Source organism: Erinaceus europaeus, chromosome 13 (genome assembly GCF_950295315.1).
Source record: "Erinaceus europaeus chromosome 13, mEriEur2.1, whole genome shotgun sequence".
In the NCBI taxonomy this organism is placed as follows: domain Eukaryota; kingdom Metazoa; phylum Chordata; class Mammalia; order Eulipotyphla; family Erinaceidae; genus Erinaceus; species Erinaceus europaeus.
The window spans coordinates 43,209,218-43,227,919 of record NC_080174.1 but is presented as its reverse complement, the minus strand read 5'-3'; the positions used below and the strand labels follow the sequence as shown (position 1 = coordinate 43,227,919).

At 45.5% G+C, this 18,702-nt stretch overlaps 1 protein-coding gene across 2 annotated transcripts in view; it reads right to left on the bottom strand.

Moving 5' to 3' along the window:
• Positions 1-5,024: 5,024 nt before the first annotated feature.
• Positions 5,025-18,702, bottom strand: part of THEMIS2 (thymocyte selection associated family member 2) — a 35,327-nt gene continuing 21,649 nt past the window's right edge. Inside the window, exons 3-6 of one of the 2 annotated variants that reach the window (XM_060205658.1) lie at positions 17,132-17,536; positions 12,910-13,982; positions 6,373-6,550; positions 5,025-5,511 (exon numbers count right to left, since the gene is read on the bottom strand). In XM_060205658.1, the coding sequence (XP_060061641.1) occupies positions 5,456-5,511; positions 6,373-6,550; positions 12,910-13,982; positions 17,132-17,536 (1,712 nt within the window). In that variant the 3' untranslated portion in view covers positions 5,025-5,455. The remainder of the gene's footprint in view (positions 5,512-6,372; positions 6,551-12,909; positions 13,983-17,131; positions 17,537-18,702) is intronic. The other variant, XR_009553736.1, reaches the window with a different exon arrangement.

The following is an 18,702-nucleotide window of genomic DNA, read 5'->3' as shown; positions in this document are numbered from 1 at the left end:
TATCTAATACATAAATAAAGATAAGAAAAAGAAAAGAAACTCCTCGTCAACACTGACACTGTCCAGCTTGCTCTTCAGAAAATCTTTTTGGAGCCAGATGGTGGCACACCTGGTTGGGCGCACGTATCACAATGCACAAGGACCCAGGTTCAAGCCCCCGGTCCTCACCAGCAGGAGGAAAACTTTGTGAGTGGTGAAGTAGTGCTGCAGGTGTCTCTTTTTCTCTCCCTCTCTATCACCCTCTTGATTTCTGGCTGTCTCTATCCAATAAATAAATATAATTTTAAAAGATTTTTTTTAATCTTTTTGTAGGTATACAGATGGGGAAAGAGGGTCCTGGGGAAATAGTAAATAGCTTAAAAAAAGGACAATAAGAAATAGTATCTGGTGTGGGTTAGTAAATTGTAATGCAGTTAAGGGAAATGCAGAACTCATTGATATTTTTGAGCATGCACTTAATATACATTTGGGGGTGGATGTTAGTGCAGTGGATTAAGTTCACAAGGCGCAAAGCACAAGGACCAATATAAGGATCCCGGTTCGAGCCCCGGCTCCCCACCTGCAGGGGAATTGCTTCACAAGCAGTGAAGTAGGTCTGCAGGTGTCAATCTCTCTTCCCCTCCTCTCTCGATTTATTTCTCTCTGTCCTATCCAACAAGGACAGTAATAATAACGATAAACAACAAGGGCAACCGAAGAGAAAAAATAACCTCCAGGAGCAGTGAATTCCTAGTACAGGCACCAAGCCCCAGTGATATATAGATATATAGGTATATATAGGTATCTATATATCACTATATATAGATACCTATATATAGTGATATATAGATCTATATATCACTATATATAGGTATCTATATATCTATATATTCATTTAGTTGTTTATATCACTATATTAATCAGTATTTTCTGTTTCATACTAGATCATCTTCACTCCCCCAGAAAGTTCGTTCACTTTGGTGACCAGTACTCATAGATTCTCTAGCCCCATTGGGCCCCTCTACCACTCAGTGGCTTATTTCTAAAGTAAAAAAATCTCCATGACAACGGTGTTTGCCTTTGGTCTGTACCGTTGCTCTGATAAAACATTTTCAATTGTGGTTTTCAAATGTTTTCATTTTAAACCGTTTACTATGAAATGATTCTCTTCTCATGTTGGAGTATTTGGCCACTCCAAAAAAATTCCTTTCATAGGAACTGGCAGCCCTTTTCCTTGCCTCACTGTGTGATCTTGTTCAATTTGGTACCGAGATTAACTGCAAACATTTAATGGAAGTGGAAACTATTGGCTTTTTTTTTTTTTTTTTTTGCCTCCAGGGTTATCGCTGGAGCTCAGTGCCTGCACTATGTATCCACTGCTCCTGGAGGCTATTTTTTTATATATATATTTATTTATTCCCTTTTGTTGCCCTTGTTGTTTTATTGGTGTAGTTATTGTTGTTGTTGTTGGATAGGACAGAGAGAAATGGAGAGAGGAGGGGAAGACAGAGAGGGGGAGAGAAAGACAGACACCTGCAGACCTGCTTCACCGCCTGTAAAGCGACTCCCCTGCAGGTGGGGAGCCAGTGGCTTGAACCAGGATCCTTGTGCCAGTCCTTATGCTTTGTGCCCCATGCACTTAACCTGCTGCGCTACCTCCTGATTCCCTCCTGGAGGCTATTTTTGCCCTTGTTGTTTGTTGTTGTTATTGTTGTTAGATAGGACAGAGAAATCAAGAGAGGATAGAGAGGGGGAAAGAAAGATACACACCTGCAGACTTGCTTCACCACTTGTGAAGGAGCTGGGGGCTCTAACTGATATCCTTAGGCCTGTCCATGCGCTTGGCGCCATGTGCACTTAACTTGCTGTGCTACCGCTTGGCCCCCACTATTGGCATTTTTTTTTCTTTCACCTCCAGGGTTATCACTGGGGCTTGGTGCCTGCACAATAAATCCACTGCTCCTGGAGGCTATTTTTTCCCTTTTGTTGCCCTTGTTTATTATTGTTATTATATTGTTGCTATTGCTGTTGTTGTTGGATAGGACAGACAGAAATGGAGAGAGGAGAGAAAGACACCTATATAGACCTGCTTCACCACTTGTGAAGCGACTCCCTGCAGGTGGGGAGCCGGGGGCTCAAACCGGGATCCTGAACACAGGTCCTTACACCTTGCACCATTTGCGCTTAACCCGCTGTGCCCCCACTATTGGCTTTTTTTTTTTTTTTGCTTCCAGGGTTATTGCTGGGGCTCAGTGCCTGCACCATAAATCCACTGCTCCTGGAGGCCATTTTTCCCCCTTTTGTAGCCTTATTGTGGTTATTGTTGTTGTTCATTGTTTGATAGGACAGAGAAATCAAGAGAGGAGGGGAAGACGACAGAGAGGGGGAGGAAAAGATAAGACACCTGCAGACCTGCTTCACCGTCTGTGAAGCGACTCTCCACCACCAAGATCCTTATGCTGGTCCTTGCGCTTTGCACCATGTGCTCTTAACCTGCTGTGCTACCACCCACCCCCACATTGGCATTTTTTATGTAGACTTGACCCCCTAGGAGTTCTATGCCAGAGAGGAACTTTTCTGTTTCACTTCCTTGCTTGACTTAGTACTTTTCTCCAGGGTCTTCCTGTCTCGAGAAGGGCTTATCTATCTTCTGTCCTCTGCTGATTGTGGTGCTTAGTTTTGGGATAGTAACAGAAAAGGAAACCAAGATTCCACCACTTCCAGGAAGAGGACTGTGGTCTTACCTCACTGAACAGGCCTCAGTTAACCTCAGAAGCTGAGTCAGTCTGCCTATATGTAATGCTTGTTCTCTTACATCCATTATGTGAAGTGGTGAAGCTCTCCAGTCAGCATACTCTGTCTCCACAGTCTAGGAACAGCGTATTTTATTTTATTAAAGATTTTACTTATTAATGAGAAAGATAGGAGAGAAAGAACTAGTCATCACTCTGGTACATGTGCTGCCAGGGATTGAATTCAGGACTTCATACTTTATTCACTGCATGCACTTCATGCTTTATTCACTGCACCTCCTGCACCACAGAACAGTATATTTTAAACAGGGATAAATTCTGTGACTCAGAGGCTTAGCGGTGATACACCAATCTGAATGAATGCACGCACACGTTCGCTTGCACAAGGACCTGAGCGCAAACTCTTGTCCTCACCTACAGGGAGGAAGCTTCATAAGTGGTGAAGCTGTGCTGCAGGTGTCTCTGTCTTTTTCTCTCCCTATCTCCTCCTCCTCTCTCAATTTCTCTCTTATCAAGTAAAGAAAAGAAAAATGGAAAAATTGCCACTGGGGATGGTGGATTCATTGTGCAGGTACAGAGACCCAGCAACAATCCTGGTGGCAATAAAAACCAAATACTGGGAGTCGGGCAGTAGCGCAGCGGGTTAAGTGCACGTGGCGTGAAGCAAGGACCGGCCTAAGGATCCCGGTTCCAGCCCCCGGCTCCCCACCTGCAGGGGAGTCGCTTCACAAGCGGTAAAGCAGGTCTGCAGGTGTCTGTCTCTCCCCTCTCTGTCTCCCCCATCTCTCTCCATTTCTCTCTGTCCTATCAAACAACAATGACATCAATAACTACAACAATAAAAAAACAACAAGGGCAACAAAAGGGAATAAAATAAATTTTTTTTTTAATTTTAAAAAAATATTCTGGAATTGGAGTCAGCAGTATAATCTTGGTCAATGATAATCACCTTGGCATATTTACTGAGTTCTTTATGTGCCAGATACTGTGTTAAATGCTTAACAAAAATTATCTTATTTGATTGATCTTTAGAATAATCTCATGAAGGGTACTTGGGAGGTGGCACAGCAGATACAGCACTGGATTCTAAAGCATGAGGTCATGAGTTCAATCCTCCCTATCCCATATGCTAGAGAGATGCTGTCTGGTTCTCTTTCAACTCTCCCACCACTGCCCCACTCTGAGGATTGAGGACTTTGGTGCCTCAGACACGAAAGGCTTTTTGCATAACCAGTTTGTTATCTCCTCCGTCCTCTCTCATTTTCTCATAGCAAATCATTTTTTTAAATCTTGGGGGGTGGGAGTTGGGCAGTAATGCAGCAGACTATGTGCATGTGGCGAGAAGTGCAAAGACCAGAGTAAGGATCCCGGTTCGAGCCCCCAGCTCCCCACCTGCAGGGGAGTCGCTTCACAGGCAGTGAAGCGCGTCTGCAGGTGTCTATCTTTCTCTTCCCCTCTTTCTCTCCCCGCTCCTGATTTCTCTCTGTCCTATCCAATGACAGCAACAACAACAACAATAATAACCACAACAATGATAAAAAAAAAACAAGGGCAACAAAAGGGGAAAGAATGGTCTCCAGGAGCAGTGGATTCGTGGTGCAGGCACCGAGCCCCAGCAACAACCCTGGAGGCAAAAAAAAAAAAAAAAAAAAACTGGGGGGTGTGGTATGGAACTATATTAAAGTAATCTTATAATCTTGTAAGCTACTGTCACTAAAAAATGTCTCACGGGGCCAGGCGGTAGCGTAGCGGGTTAAGCACACATGGTGCAAAGCGCACCAACAGGCCTAAGGATACCAGTTCAAGCCCCCAGCTCCCCACCTGTGGGGGGGGGAATCACTTCACAAGTGATGAAGCAAGTGTGCAAGTGTCTATCTTTCTCTCCTCTCTGGATTTCTCTCTGTCCTATCCAACAACAACGACAACAATAAGCAACAAGGGCAACAAAATGGGGAGAAATAGCCTTCAGGAACAATGGATTCGTAGTGCAGGCACTGAGCCCCAGCAATAACCCTGGAGGCAAATGTGTGTGTGTGTGTGTGTGTATCATGAGGTAGATAACTTAGTTTAAATTCACATGTGAAGAAACTGAAGTGTAGAGGGATGAAATGACTCTGGTCATGGTCACAGCTGATAGATGGTGAACTAGGATCCTAAACCCAGGCTCAAGATTAGTCTGCCTCCTTGCCTACCCCAGCTAGTTCCCTGTTTCAGATTAGAGCGTGTAGATGGGGACTTGTAGAGGGTCTGATACACAGAACTTAATAATTCATCATTTTTCCAGAAGTTCTGATGTTATTTTTATTCTTTGGTTTCAGAATGAAGTCTTAGTCACTACAACTATCATGTGCTAGGTGCCACAGAGCTATAGAAGACAGTTCTGGTCTGAGAGGTGTGAGAGTTTTATAAAGGAATAGTGGGGGAGTGTGGGGGAGGGTAGACAACTGGGTAACAAAGTTCTTGGCTCACTGATTAAGATCAACTCCCTTTGCCAAGAGGCAGGAGGAACTTGCCATCACCAAGATGGGCATTCTCTTTGCCTCCTATACCAATCCATGGGAACTGCAGGATTGCGTAGAATTCAGTTAGCTCCTCTGGATACCAAAACTCGTCTGCAGCTTGATATCTGTGAGACCTTGTCCAGGGTCTCAAGAGGCTTGTAACGGCTGGCTGGTATCTCGCATGGCCTAAGAAGAGGCAGTTAAGCATGACTCCTCCAGCACTTAGAGGGTTTTCTGTAAATGCTCAGATATTTCTTCATAATCATGGTCATCCATATCTGCAAAAGAGTTCCAAGGTACTGAGGATCTCTGAACTTAGGTAGATTCCTTCCCCTCTTTAGGATATACATTTCTCACCTGGGCATCACAGATGCTATTAGGACCCTTCTACTCCCCAACCACAACTGTTCTGTCTGAACACTGCAAACACCTCCCCCAGCATGCCTCAGGGTGGGTAATGTGTTGAGAGGTAAACTGATTTTCTTTTTTTTTTTTTTTAACTTTATTGATTGGATAAAGACAGCCAGAAGTTGGGGCTGGGTGGCAGTGCACCTGGTTGAGTGCTCATGTTACAATGCACAGGACCTGGATTCAAGCCCTCAGTCCCCACCTGCAGGGGGAAAGCTATGTGAGTGGTGAAGCAAGGATGCAGGTGTCTCTCTGTCTCTCTCCCCCTCTATCACCCTCTTCTTTCTTGATTTCTGGCTGTCTCTAGACAATAAATAAAGATAATAAAAATTTTTAAAAAGAGACAGCCAGAAATCGAGAGTAAGAGGGAGATATAGAGAAAAAGAGACAGACACCGGCAGCACTGTTTCACCACCTGTGAAGCTTACCTCCTGCAGGTGGGGACTGGGGGGCTTGAACCCAGGTCCTTGTACATTGTAACATGTGCTCAATCAGGTGTGCCCAACACTCAGCCCTGTAAACTAATCAATTTTATCTGGCCTCTAGCCTTTAGGAGAGAAATAGGAGGAACCCATCAGATTATGCCCATCTTACCAAACTAGAGCCTCAAAAGGGTCTTAGTAGGGTCAGGGCCCTACTGAAACCATGACTAGTATCATCAGAGGTGAGATAAGAGTAGAGGAGCAGAAGAAAGGGAGAAACAAGGTCAAGGGTAAGTGACAGGGACTCACCTGGATCCTGTATGATGGGCTTAGTGGGCCAAAGGCCCTTTTTGTGGGCAGGAATCTTGCTGTACATATTTGAGGTGTCTTTGGACACCTCCAGCAAGGTGTTCTTAGCAACCTCCAGGGAGTTCTTCTTGGGTTTGGGCAGCAGTGGGAGTTGCTGTGGTTCCAAGACTTGAGAAAACTAAGTGGGAAAAGAAGCAGAAGTCAGCAGGGTCCCAAGAAATGGGGCCATGAAACATACTTTTCTTCAAATACCACTTCCTCTCCTCTCCACTTCCTTTTCAGGGTAAGACATTTCGGAATGCTAGAGGTCACTGCTATGATCACGTGAAGTATTCATTGGCAGGGGAGAAATGGGTCAAAGTAAAAGATGATAGGGTTGGGAGTCGAGCAGTAGCACAGCAGGTTAAGCGCCCATGGCGCCAAGCACAAGGACCGGCATAAGGATCCCTGTTCGAGCCCCCAGCTCCCCACCTGCAGGGGTGTCGCTTCACAGGCGGTGAAGCAGGTCTGCAGGTGTCTATCTTTCTCTCCCCCTCTCTGTCTTCCCCTCTCCATTTCTCTCTGTCCTATCTGACAACGACAACAATAATAACTGCAACAACAATAAAAAACAAGGGCAACAAAAGGGAATAAATAACTATTAAAGAATTTTTTTAAAAATGATGGGTTGGGAGCTGAAGACAATGTTACTGAATTTCTGCGTGTAAAGGTTTAGCCTACCCAGTAGAGCACAGACGACCACATATAAGGACCTGGGTTCTAGCCCCTGGCACCACATGGGAGCAAAATGGATAGCAGTAGGATAGCTTCATGAATGGTGGAGCAAAGCTATGATGTCTCTCCTTTTTTTTTTTAAATAGTGATTTAATAATGATTGACAAGATTGTGGGAAGTGTCTCCTTTCTCTGGAAAAAAAAAAAAGTCTTATTAGATAGGCAGAGGCAGAGAGTGAGCTTGCAACCACAGCTCCAAAGCTCTGTCCAGTATGGTGAGGGCCCGGCTCAAACCTGGGTTGTGCACATAGTAAAGCTACACACTATCCAAGTGCACAATTTTGCCAGTCCTCTATCTGAATTTTTTTTAAAAATATAGGAAAAAAGAATATCTCCCTCTCTCTGTCTTCCCCTCCTCTCTCGATTTCTCTGTATCCTATCCAATGACAGCAATAACATCAACAATAATAACAACAAAAATAATAAACAAGAGCAACAAAATGGGAAAAAAACAGCCTCCAGGAACAGTGGATTTGTGCTGCAGGCACCGAGCCCCAGCAATAACCCTAGAGACAAAAAAGTAAATAAGTAAAATAAGATTAAAAAATAATTGAGAAAAATGAACTTGGGAATATATATATATATACCCATAACTATGACCTTGGGGAACTATGGTAGCTACTATTGATAGGGGTAGGGAGAGAACACACAGAACTTTGATGGTGGGAATGATATGGATTATACCCCTATTACCTTATATTCTTGTAAATCACTATATTTATATGAGGGAGAAAGGGGAAAGAAAAGGGAAAGTTGTGGAGGTCAGGCAGTAGCACAGCGGGTTAAGCGCACATGGCACCAAGTTCAAGAACCAGCTAAGGATCCCGGTTCAAGCCCCCCGGCTCCCCACCTACAGGGGGAGTCGCTTCACAGGTGGTGAAGCAGGTCTGCAGGTGTCTGTCTTTCTCTCCCCTTCTCTGTCCCCCCTCCTCTCTCCATTTCTCTCTGTCCTATCCAACATCAATGACAACAATAATAATGGCAACAACAAGGGCCACAAAATGGGGAAAATGGCCTCCAGGAGCAGTGGATTCATAATACAGGCACCAAGCCCCAGCGATAAGCCTGGAAGCAGAAAGGAAAAAAAAAAGAGAAGAAGAGGTAGAAGAAAGAGAAAGGAAGGAAGGAAGAAAGAAAGAAGAGGTAAAGTTGCTATTTGCTGGTTCAAGAGCATCAAAATGACTGTCCTATTCCCTTTCCTGTAGATAAGAGTCCCCTCTGAGGATGCTTAGCATTCATCTTTGTAATTCCCTCTGCATTCTCACTGCCTATTCACACAGTACAAAATATGAGTGGCCCCAGCTGTCTGCTCACAGTTCACAGAATGCTTCTCCTATAGACCATCTTCTGTTCTCAGCAGAGCACAGTAGTTTAGGCACTCATCCACATGGTCCGACCCAACTTCAAAGCCCAGTCTGCCACTTGCTAACTGTGTGACCTTAGGCACCTTTTACTTTTCAGCTCGAACCAGAATCCTTATTTATGCCTGTCTCTGCGCTTTGTGCCATATGCGCCTTAACCTGTTTCACTACCGCCCGGCCCCCTTTTTAATCTTTATTTATATATTTATTGGATAGAGACAGCCAGAAATTGAGAGGGAAGGGGGTGATAAGAAGGGAAAGAGACAGAGAGACACCTGCAGCCCTGCTTCCCCACTCGCAAAGCTTTCCCCTTGCAGGTGAGGATTGGGAGCTCAAACCTGGGTCCTTATGCATTGTAACATGTGCGCTCAACTAGGTGGGCCACCACCCAGCCCCTTCAATTCTCTTTATTTGTTTATTTATTTTTATATTTTATTTATTTATTTATGAGAAACAAAGGAGGAGAGAGAAAAAGCCAGACGTCACTCTGGTACATGTGCTGCTGGGAATTGAACTCAGGACCTCATGCTTGAGAGTCTGATGCTTTATCCACTGTGCCACAATTCTCTTTATTTTTAAAGATGAACTGTGTCTGATAGGTTTTTAGTCTTTTTTAATTTTTAATTTTTACTATTTATTTATTAATGAGAGGGATAGGAGGAGTGAGAAAGAACCAGACATCACTCTAGTACATGTGCTGCCGGGGATTGAACTCAGGATCTCCTGCTTGAGAGTCCAACACTTTATCCATTACACCACCTCCCTGACCACCCCCTTCAATTCTCTATATTCAACTTATGAGTGAAATTATCCCATACTTGTCCTTTCTTTTTCCTTTTCTCTCTCAGTTAAGAAAATAGCACTTAACTTCCTTAGGTGTTCTCCAGAATCTCTTCCTTCTTAGTGACAGTGCATAAAAGGTTCCTGGTTACAAAAGGGTTCCAGTGGAACTAGGGTTCATAGCCCTCTGGTCATTTTCCCCTAATATTTTCCCTTCTGGGAGAATAAGAAAATTCTTTTTGCCTCCCTTCTTTTGTTACTTCTTCGTCTCTGGCACTGGGGCTTTGTACCTGCATGATTCTGTTTCCTGTGGACATTCTATCCACCCCGCTGTGCTCTGCCAAGCCACATACAGCTTGGCACTATGCATACAGAAGAGAAAGGAAGGGGGGTCGGGCTGTAGCACAGCGAGTTAAACACACATGGCATGAAACTCCAGGATCGGATCTAAGGCCATGTAACAGCTGCAAGGAGGGGCTGACAGGCAGCTGATTTTTTTTTTTTTTTTTTTTGCCTCCCGGGTTATCACTGGGGCTCGGTGCCTGCACTGTGAATTCACTGCTCCTGGAGGCCATTTTTCCTATTTTGATGCCCTTGTTGTTACCCTTGTTGTTGTCATTATTATTGTTGCCGTTGGATAGGACAGAGAAATCTAGAGAGGAGGGGAGACAGAGAAGGGGAGAGATCTGCAGACCTGCTTCACTGCCTTTGAAGCAACCCCCCTGCAGGTGGGGAGCTAGGGCCTTGAACTGCGATCCTTACACCGGTCCTTGTGCTTTACACCATGTGCACTTAACCCGCTGCACTAGCGCCCAGCCCCCCAGCTGAAATGCCTTTAATGGAAGATGGTAACACTTGGACCAGAAAGTGACAATGGAGATTAAACCACTATGAATTTGGAGTCAGGTGTTTATGCTCCAGTTCAGGCCTGTGAGTTTAAAAGTCTGAGTCTTCACTTTATTAAGCATAAAATGTATTAATTCGGGAGTCGGGCTGTAGTGCAGCAGGTTAAGCGCAGGTGGCGCAAAGCACAAGGACCGGTGGAAGGATCCCAGTTCAAGCCCTGGCTCCCCACCTTCAGGGGAGTCGCTTCACAAGTGGTGAAGCAGGTCTGCAGGTGTCTGTCTTTCTCTCCCCCTTTCTGTCTTTCCCCTCCTCTCTCCATTTCTCTTTATCCTATCCAACAACAATGACAACAATAATAACTACAATAATAAAACAACAAGGGCAACAAAAGGGAATAAATAAATAAAATAAATATTTTAAAAATTGTATTAACTCAGGGGTCGGGGAACTAGCTCAGTGAGTGAAGCACGGCACGCCCTCCATGCATGAGGCTCCAGGTTTAATCCCAGGCATTTGACAGAGTGGTGCTAAGATTTCACTCTCTTAGGCTCAAATAATAATAATAGTAATAAATAAATTAATTAAATGTGTGGCCTGGAAGATGGTACAGTGGACAAGGTGTTTGACTATTAAGCACAAGGGCCCAAGTTCAATCCCTGGCATCAGATGTGCCAGAGTGATGCTCTGGTTCTCTTTTTCTCTCCCTCTCCTTCTTTCTCTTAAATACACAAATACATATTTTTAAATAAGTAAATATGAAAGTTTGTAAAATCAAATCGTAGGGATTTTGTTAGTATTTGTGGTATAGGAGCCTTCTATGTGCACAATTCTATTTCTGGGGCATTTTTTTATATATAATAGTTTAGTTTATTTAATTTTTTGTTAACTTTTTAATAGTAATTTTATAATGACTTATAAGATTATATGATTGCATGTGAAAGGCAGTATTATGTTGGCTTATCAGGAATGATTAACTTTTTTTAAGGAAATGCTGTTTTACATGACTACAGTCGTATCCAGGAGAAATAATTTTGTGGAATTCTGAATTGTTAGATTAAAATATGTTGAAGGCAACTGGAGGGGAGCAATTAGTTCACCCTGAAATATACATCTGAACAATTAATGTTGGTAACATTTTAAATATGTAAAAATAATGTGGGAGTCGGGCAGTAGCACAGCGGGTTAAGCACAGGCAGTGCAAATAAGGACTGGAGTAAGGATCCCGGTTCAAGCCCCCGGCTCCCCACCTGCAGGGGAGTCGCTTCACAGGTGGTGAAGCTGGTCTGCAGGTGTCTCTCTTTTTCCCCTCCTCTCTGTCTTCCCCTCCTCTCTCCATTTCTCTCTGTCCTATCCAACAACAATGACATCAATAATAACTACAACAATAAAACAACAAGGGCAACAAAAGGGAATAAATAAATAAATAAATATTTTAAAAATTTTTTTAAATAAATAACATGTAAAAACAAAAACTGGAGGCTGGGTGGTGGCACATCTAGCTGAGTGCACATGTTACAATGTGCAAGGGTGTGGGTTCAAGCCCCTGGTCCCTGCCTACAGGGAGAAAGCTTCACAAGTGGTGAAGCAGAGCTGCAGATGTCTCTCTATTTCTCTCCCTCTCTATTAGCCCCTTCCCTATCAATCTCTAGCTGTCTCTATCAAATAAATAAAAATAATTTTTAAAAAATTAATAAAATAAAAAACTGAATCAGCTTAAGTTAGCTAAGCCTACTATTTACTCAGCCTTTTCCCTCATTAAAAAAATATATATACTTAGTAAGAGAGAGAGAAAGATACAGAGAGAGAACACAGGGGAGTCGGGCGGTAGCACAACAGGTTAAGCACACATGGCGCAAAGCACAAGGACCAGCGTAAGGATCCCTGTTCGAGCCCCCGGCTCCCCACCTGCAGGGGGCTCACTTCACAGGTGGTGAAGCAGGTCTACAGGTGTCTATCTTTCTCACCCCTTCCTGTCTCCCCTCCTCTCTCCATTTCTCTCTGTCCTATCCAGCAACAACGACATCAATAACAACAACAACAATAATAACCACAGCAATAAAACAAGGGCCTCCAGGAGCAGTGGATTCATGATGTAGGCACTGAGCCCCAGCAATAACCCTGGATGGAAAAAAAAAAAGAAAAACAGAGAGAGACCACAGCACTGTCCAGTTCTGGTTCATGGTGGTATGGGGAACCTGGGAGTTTGGAATCTGGACAACTTTTTTTTAACCTGAGCACTGTTAAGCTCTAGCTTATAGTGACTGAATCTAGGAGCTCAGAGCCTCAGACATGAAAATAATCAGCATAATAATTATGCTATCTCCCCTGCCCTCTGATCCAACTTTTTTTTTAATTTATTTATTCATGAGAGAGATAGGAGGAGAGAAAGAACCAGACATCACTCTGGTACATGTGCTGCCAGGGATTGAACTCAGGACCTCATACTTGAGAATCCAGTGCTTTATCCACTGTGCCATCTCCCGGACCACTCTGATCCAGCTTTTAATTATCTTTATTGCAGAGAAAGCAAGAGAGCACAAGAGAGCGAGCTAACACCATAGTACTGCTCCACAGCTGTGGAGTTACCCAGGTACTGTATTGCTCCCATGCGGCACTGGGGCTCAGACCTGGGGCCTTGTGAGTAGTAAGGCACATGCTCCACCCAGTGTACTATCTCCTGGTTCCCAAACGCAAATTCTGTATAAATGTCAGAGAAGTGTGGTGCTAGACAGACAGAAGAGATGGCAGGACCTGCAATCACCCTGATATATGGGTACCTGGACTTCTCTGGTCTTGCTGCTCTCTTTCTTCTGTTTACTGAGGTCCCAACTCTTCGGGGGCCTGGGCGGTGGGGCCTGGCTCACAACAGCAGGTAACTTCCGAAGGCGATAGTAGAAGGAGTCTGTCAGCTCTTCCACTGTGGCTGTGGGGAGAGACCCCACCGGCTGGCATAGCTGCCCCTCAGTCTCCACCACAGTCAGGTCCAGCCATCGGGGAGGGATCTCAAAACACACTCCAGGCTCAGAGTCCAAGCTGACCACCAGGAAGGGTTCTGTGATCTTCTCCTCCAGACGCAGGCCCAGGAAGGAGGGCAGAGGGTCAGCAGGGTGGCTGGTGTCCTTGGCCACCACCTTGACCTCGCAGGGTAGTGTGAACTGGGAAGTCAGATCTGCCAGGCTGTAGCGCCGACCATCACTCATCTCTTCCACAAAGCTACCAAAGAAGTAGAGGGGTAACAGAATCCGCTCCTGGTCCTCCAACTCTTCATATTCTTCCTCCTCTTCCTCCCCAGCCTGGTCACTCAGCCTCTGGCACACCAAGACTTCTACCTCCTTGCTTTGAGCCCCATAGGTCAGGCTAGTCCCCAGCACCTCCAGCCTGTCGCCCACAGCCAAGGAAATTAACTCAGAGTTCTCCACTCCTTCTCCCTCACAGTCCTTTGTGGCCACCACGCGGAGTGGCCGGCCTGGCTGGAGAGCACCCAGGAGGTCATAGGCTGTAGGGAACTCCCTTGGGCGCCGTTTCAGCTTTCCTCGGTAGGCCCCAGAGATCATGAAGTGCCTGGGTATCTTCCGGCCCTTGGTGGAGGCCAGGACTCGCCAGGATGGTGAGGCTGGGCCATAAATATAGAGCCTCTGGCCTTTCTGCAAGGAGCTCACCCATGGACTGAGGAAGATGGGTGGTCCCTCTGGGACTTCCAGGATCTCCGTGGGCAGAGGAAAGGGGCCTCCCCGGGCCAGGACCTCGCTGAGCATCAGGGGTTTAATGAAGTGGATGTCCTGAGAGGAGGCGGTGACGTCTTCCACATCAACCTCCAAGGTGGAGGGGATCTTGACCACGGTCTTGCGCACTGCGGGGAGATTGTTCAGGAGCCCACTCACCACCCTCGGCAAAGGGGTCTGGGCAGGATGACCTGTTTCCTGTTCTTATCTTTGATTTTTGACCAGCATTGTACCAAATTCCTTGCCTCTTTTCTTTCCTTCAATTTATTTTATTTTCAAGATTTTTTGGGGGGGAGGAGGCTGGGTGGTGATATACCCGGTTTAACACACGTTATAGTGCACTAGGACCCAAGTTCAAGCGCCCCCCCCAGCCCCACCTGCAAGGGGAAAGTTTAGCAAGCAGTGAAGCAGGACTACAGGTGTCTCTTTTTCATCTTTTTTATTACATTTATTTATTTATTGGATAGAGACAGCCAGAAAATGAGAGAAAGGGGAAAGAGAGAGAGAGACACCTGCAGCACTGCTTCACTACTTGGAAAGCCTTCCCCCTGCAACTGGGGGCTGAGGGCTTAAACCCGGGTTTTTGTGCATTGTGACATGTGCGCTCAACCAGGTGCACCACCACCCACCCCCTTCTCTCCCTCTCTATCTCCACACTCCTTTCAATTTCTGTCTCTATCCAAAAATAAATAAAATACTTAAAATATATATTTATTACAGCATGAGAGAGAGACTAAGAAACACTGCTCAGTGCTGGCATATGGTGCTGCTGCTGTTGATCCTGGGCCCTCAAGCATGAGTCTCGTATACAACTCCCCATCCTTTTTTTTTGTTTTGTTTTAAGTTGTGTGACTTCCCTCTGGTCACATTATTGGGCAGATATGTCAGATAAGCTGACAGCTGTTTGAAGCTGGGAGCTGGGCACATGGGGGTTCATTATAATGTTGTTTTATTTTTCCTTCAAATCACATTCTGGATGACCTGGACTCACTACCCAGGGCAGCCTCTCTAACCCTTCCCACCATCAGAACTCCTCTTCCCCCAGATTATGGTCTTGTACTGTCTTTCCCCACCAGAGTCCAGGGATCCCTGGGCACGAGCTAACATCAGTTCCTTGGGAGAAAATGTTGAAGATGACCCTGAGACATCTTTGACCATAAAGCAAGAGAATCTCTTCAAGACCATGCAAGTATGTCAAAAGGGTTCAGGGGAAAAAAAAAAAAAAACTGGCAAACACTGAGAGAGATAATTTGAGCATCTATAAGAATAATTTCATGGGGTTAGGCAGTGGTGCACCTGGTTATTGCACATATCACTATGCACAAGGACCTGGGTTCGAATGCCTGCTGCAGGGAGGAAGCTTCACAAGTGGTGAAGCTGTGCTGCAGGCATCTATCTTTCTCTCTTTTTTGCTTCTGGAGTTATCACTGGGGTTCAGTTGCAGGCACTACAAATCCACTGCTCCTGGCAGCCATTTTTTTCATTTTATTGGATAGGACAGAGAGAAACTGAGAGGAGAGAGAGAGAGACAGAGAGAGAGAGATTAAGATATGGGTGGTCTGGGAGGTGGTGCAGTGGATAAAGCATTGGACTCTAAAGCAAGTGGTCCTGAGTTCAATCCCTAGCAGCACATGTATCAGAATGATGTCTGATTCTTTCTCTCCCCTCCTATCTTTCTCATTAATAAATAAAATATGAAAATTAAAAGAGAAAGAGAGAAAGATGTGGGGAGAGGAACAAATGGCTACCAGGAGCAGTGGGTTTGTAGTGCAGGCACAGAGCCCTAGTAATAACCCTGAAGGCTATTTAAAAGAAAAGAATAACTTAGGGGCCAGGTGGCGGCATGCCTGGTTGAACGCACCTTACAATACACAAAAGACCCAGGTTCAAGCCCCCAATCCCCACCTGCAGGGGGAAAAACTTCACAAGTGGTGAACCAGGGCCAGAGGTCTCTTTGTCTCTCTCCCTTTCTGTCTCCTCCTTCCCTCTCAATTTCTGGCTCTCTCTATCCAATAAACTAATAAAGATAATTTAAAAAAAATTTTTTTAAATAAGAGAACAACTTCAGTGGGGGGGGGACCTAAAATTCAACAGCAATGTTGTGGTCCTTATGTCGATCCTAATGTGAATAAAATGTAAAAATATGCATGAGATAATTGGGCTTGGGATGGAATAGTAACTCAGCAGGAGATACATGGGCACTGGGATCGATCCCCAACACTGAATAAAATGGCAGTGGTCTGACTGCTTTCTCATGGGGGAAAAAAAAACTTTCTATTTTTAGGACAGACCAGAGTACAGTCTGGTACTGTTGGTACTGGAATTGAAGCTGTGGCCTCACATGTGCCGAGTCCCTCACTCTACCCACTGAGCCACCTCCCAGGTTGCAGATATATATTATATATGTTAATAGTAGTATATATATATATATCTAATATATATATATTAGTAGTAGTAGTAGTATTTTTCAATATCAGGGATTGAAATCAGGTCCTCAGGCTTGTAAAACATGTATTCTACCATGGAGCTACATACCTGGTCTTCAAATGCTTAAGAAAAGAATCTCCTTAGTCTCTAATCTGGAGTAACCCTCACTTACTGCTTTCTAGGGAACAGTTAGCAAGCAGAACCTCAAGCCTCCTGCCCTGTAGGGAAGAAGCCCAGGACACTATCTACCTGACTGCACTCTGGGTCACCCTTCAAATGCTCAGACCTGGTCAAGTTCTGCCTCTATTTCACTCACCAGCTGGTCCTAAGAAATAACCTACAAGGGCTTGGGAGGTAATTCACCCAGTAAAACCAGTGTTGGGGCCAGTCCCCACCTACAGGAGGGAAGCTTCACAGGCAGTGCAGTAGTGCTACAGGTGCCTCTCTCTTTCCCTCTCTTTCTCCTTCCCTTTCAAATTCTATCAAATTAAATAAATAGATAAATATTGGTGGGGAGTGGACAGAAAGCTTTCTAAGGGGGGGAAAGGTGTCATACCATGTTCAAGGCCCTGGGTTCAAGCTGAGTAACTCACCATCCAACTTTTACCCAGGTTGATAAAAATGAGAAGAGCAGGCCATCAATCATCCCTATTTTCTACCTGATTTTCCTCCCAGTCTCCTTTTGGACCTACCTTCACACTCTTTGGGAATCTTTGTTACCTCACTGCGTATACTGTGCAAGCCACTTGGCCTTCTTAGACTGACATGGGGATGGAGAAAGAGGGTCTCTCATCAGACCGGCTCCCCAGGGCCACCTCCTTCCCCACACCCCACCCTCATAGCAACTCACTGTGCATGATGGCTTCGATCTCATACTGGGGTTTCAGGGCCAGGGAGTTCCAGGGCAGAGTAGGACAGGTGAGGAGGACGTCTTTCAGGTCCACATTCTGCAGGGCCTGGAGCAGGGTCTGAGGGGTTCCAGGCTCCCATTCCCAGAAACACCCCTTCTGAGACAGGGGCAGCTTCAGGGTGACTCGCTGATTCCCCATGTCTAACACACAGCGGGCATAGTGGGCCTTGAAGTTCACAGCCTCAAGTGCCAGAGGCTGGTCGCTGGGCAGCACCCTGGCCTCGGTGGTGATGCTGCGGGTGGACATGAAGTAAGTGGGGAGCTTCTTGGCACTCTGGGTCACAGCAGAGACCAGTTCCCCCAGGGTTCTGTAGCTCTGGGAGCCGGTGAGCGGGATGAAGTTGCCTGTGGGACAATAGCAGAGGGTGGCAGAGTGAAGCAGACCTACAATGGGTCCAGGACCTCAGCTGGGCCACAGAGAACTCAAGCCAGAAGGCCCCTTGGCAGGTGTCTAGGATGGCCAGCATCTGGACACTGGGCGTCTACAGACGCTGGGGAGGGAGGCAGCAAGTGACCACATGTGAACAGTGAGGGACAGATGTAGGGGTGTTCCTTTCATTGTGCCTTGACAGTTTTTTTTTTTTTTTTAGAGAGACAAACAAAACAAAGGAGGACAGAGAAAGACACCACAGCACAGAATTTCCCCCGATGTAGTGGGGGCTGGCTGGAGCCTGGATCATGCACATGGCAAAGCAGGTGCGCTATCCAGTGAGCTATCTTGGGGGATTAATAGTTTACAGTTAACAGTAAAATGCAGTAGTTTGTACATGCATAACATTTCCCAATTCTCCACATAACAATTCAACCCCCACTAGGTTCTCCTCTTCCTGTGTTCCAGGACCTGAACCCTCCCCCCACCCACCCCAGAGTCTTTTACTTTGGTGCAATACACCAACTCCAGTCCAAGTTCTGCTTAGTGTTTTCACTTCTGATCTTGTTTTTCAATTTCTGTCTATAAGTGAGATCCCATATTCATCCTGTTCCTCACTTATCTCACTTAACATGATTCCTTCAAGCTCCATCCAAGATGGGGTGAAGAAGGTAAAATCACCATTTTTTTTGCCTACAGGGTTATTGCTGGGGCTCGGTGCCTACACTACGAATCCACAGCTCCAGGAGACTAATTTTTTTCCCTTTTGTTGCCCTTGTTGATTTATTGTTGGTGTGGTTATTATTGTTGTTGTTATTGATGTCGTCGTTGTTAGAACAGAGAAGGGAAGAGAAAGATAGACACCTGCAGACCTGCTTCACCACTTGTGAAGTGACTCCCCTGCAGGTGGGGAGCCGGGGACTTGAACTGGGATCCTTATGCCGGTCCTTGAGCTTGGCACCATGTGCGCTTAACCCACTGCGCTACCACCCAACCCCCGAAATCACCATTTTTAATACCTGAGTAGTATTCTACTGTGTATATACACCACAACTTGCTCAGCCGCTCATCTGTTGTTGGACACCTGGGTTGCTTCCAGGTTTGGCTATTACAAATTGTGCTGCTATGAACATAGGTATAC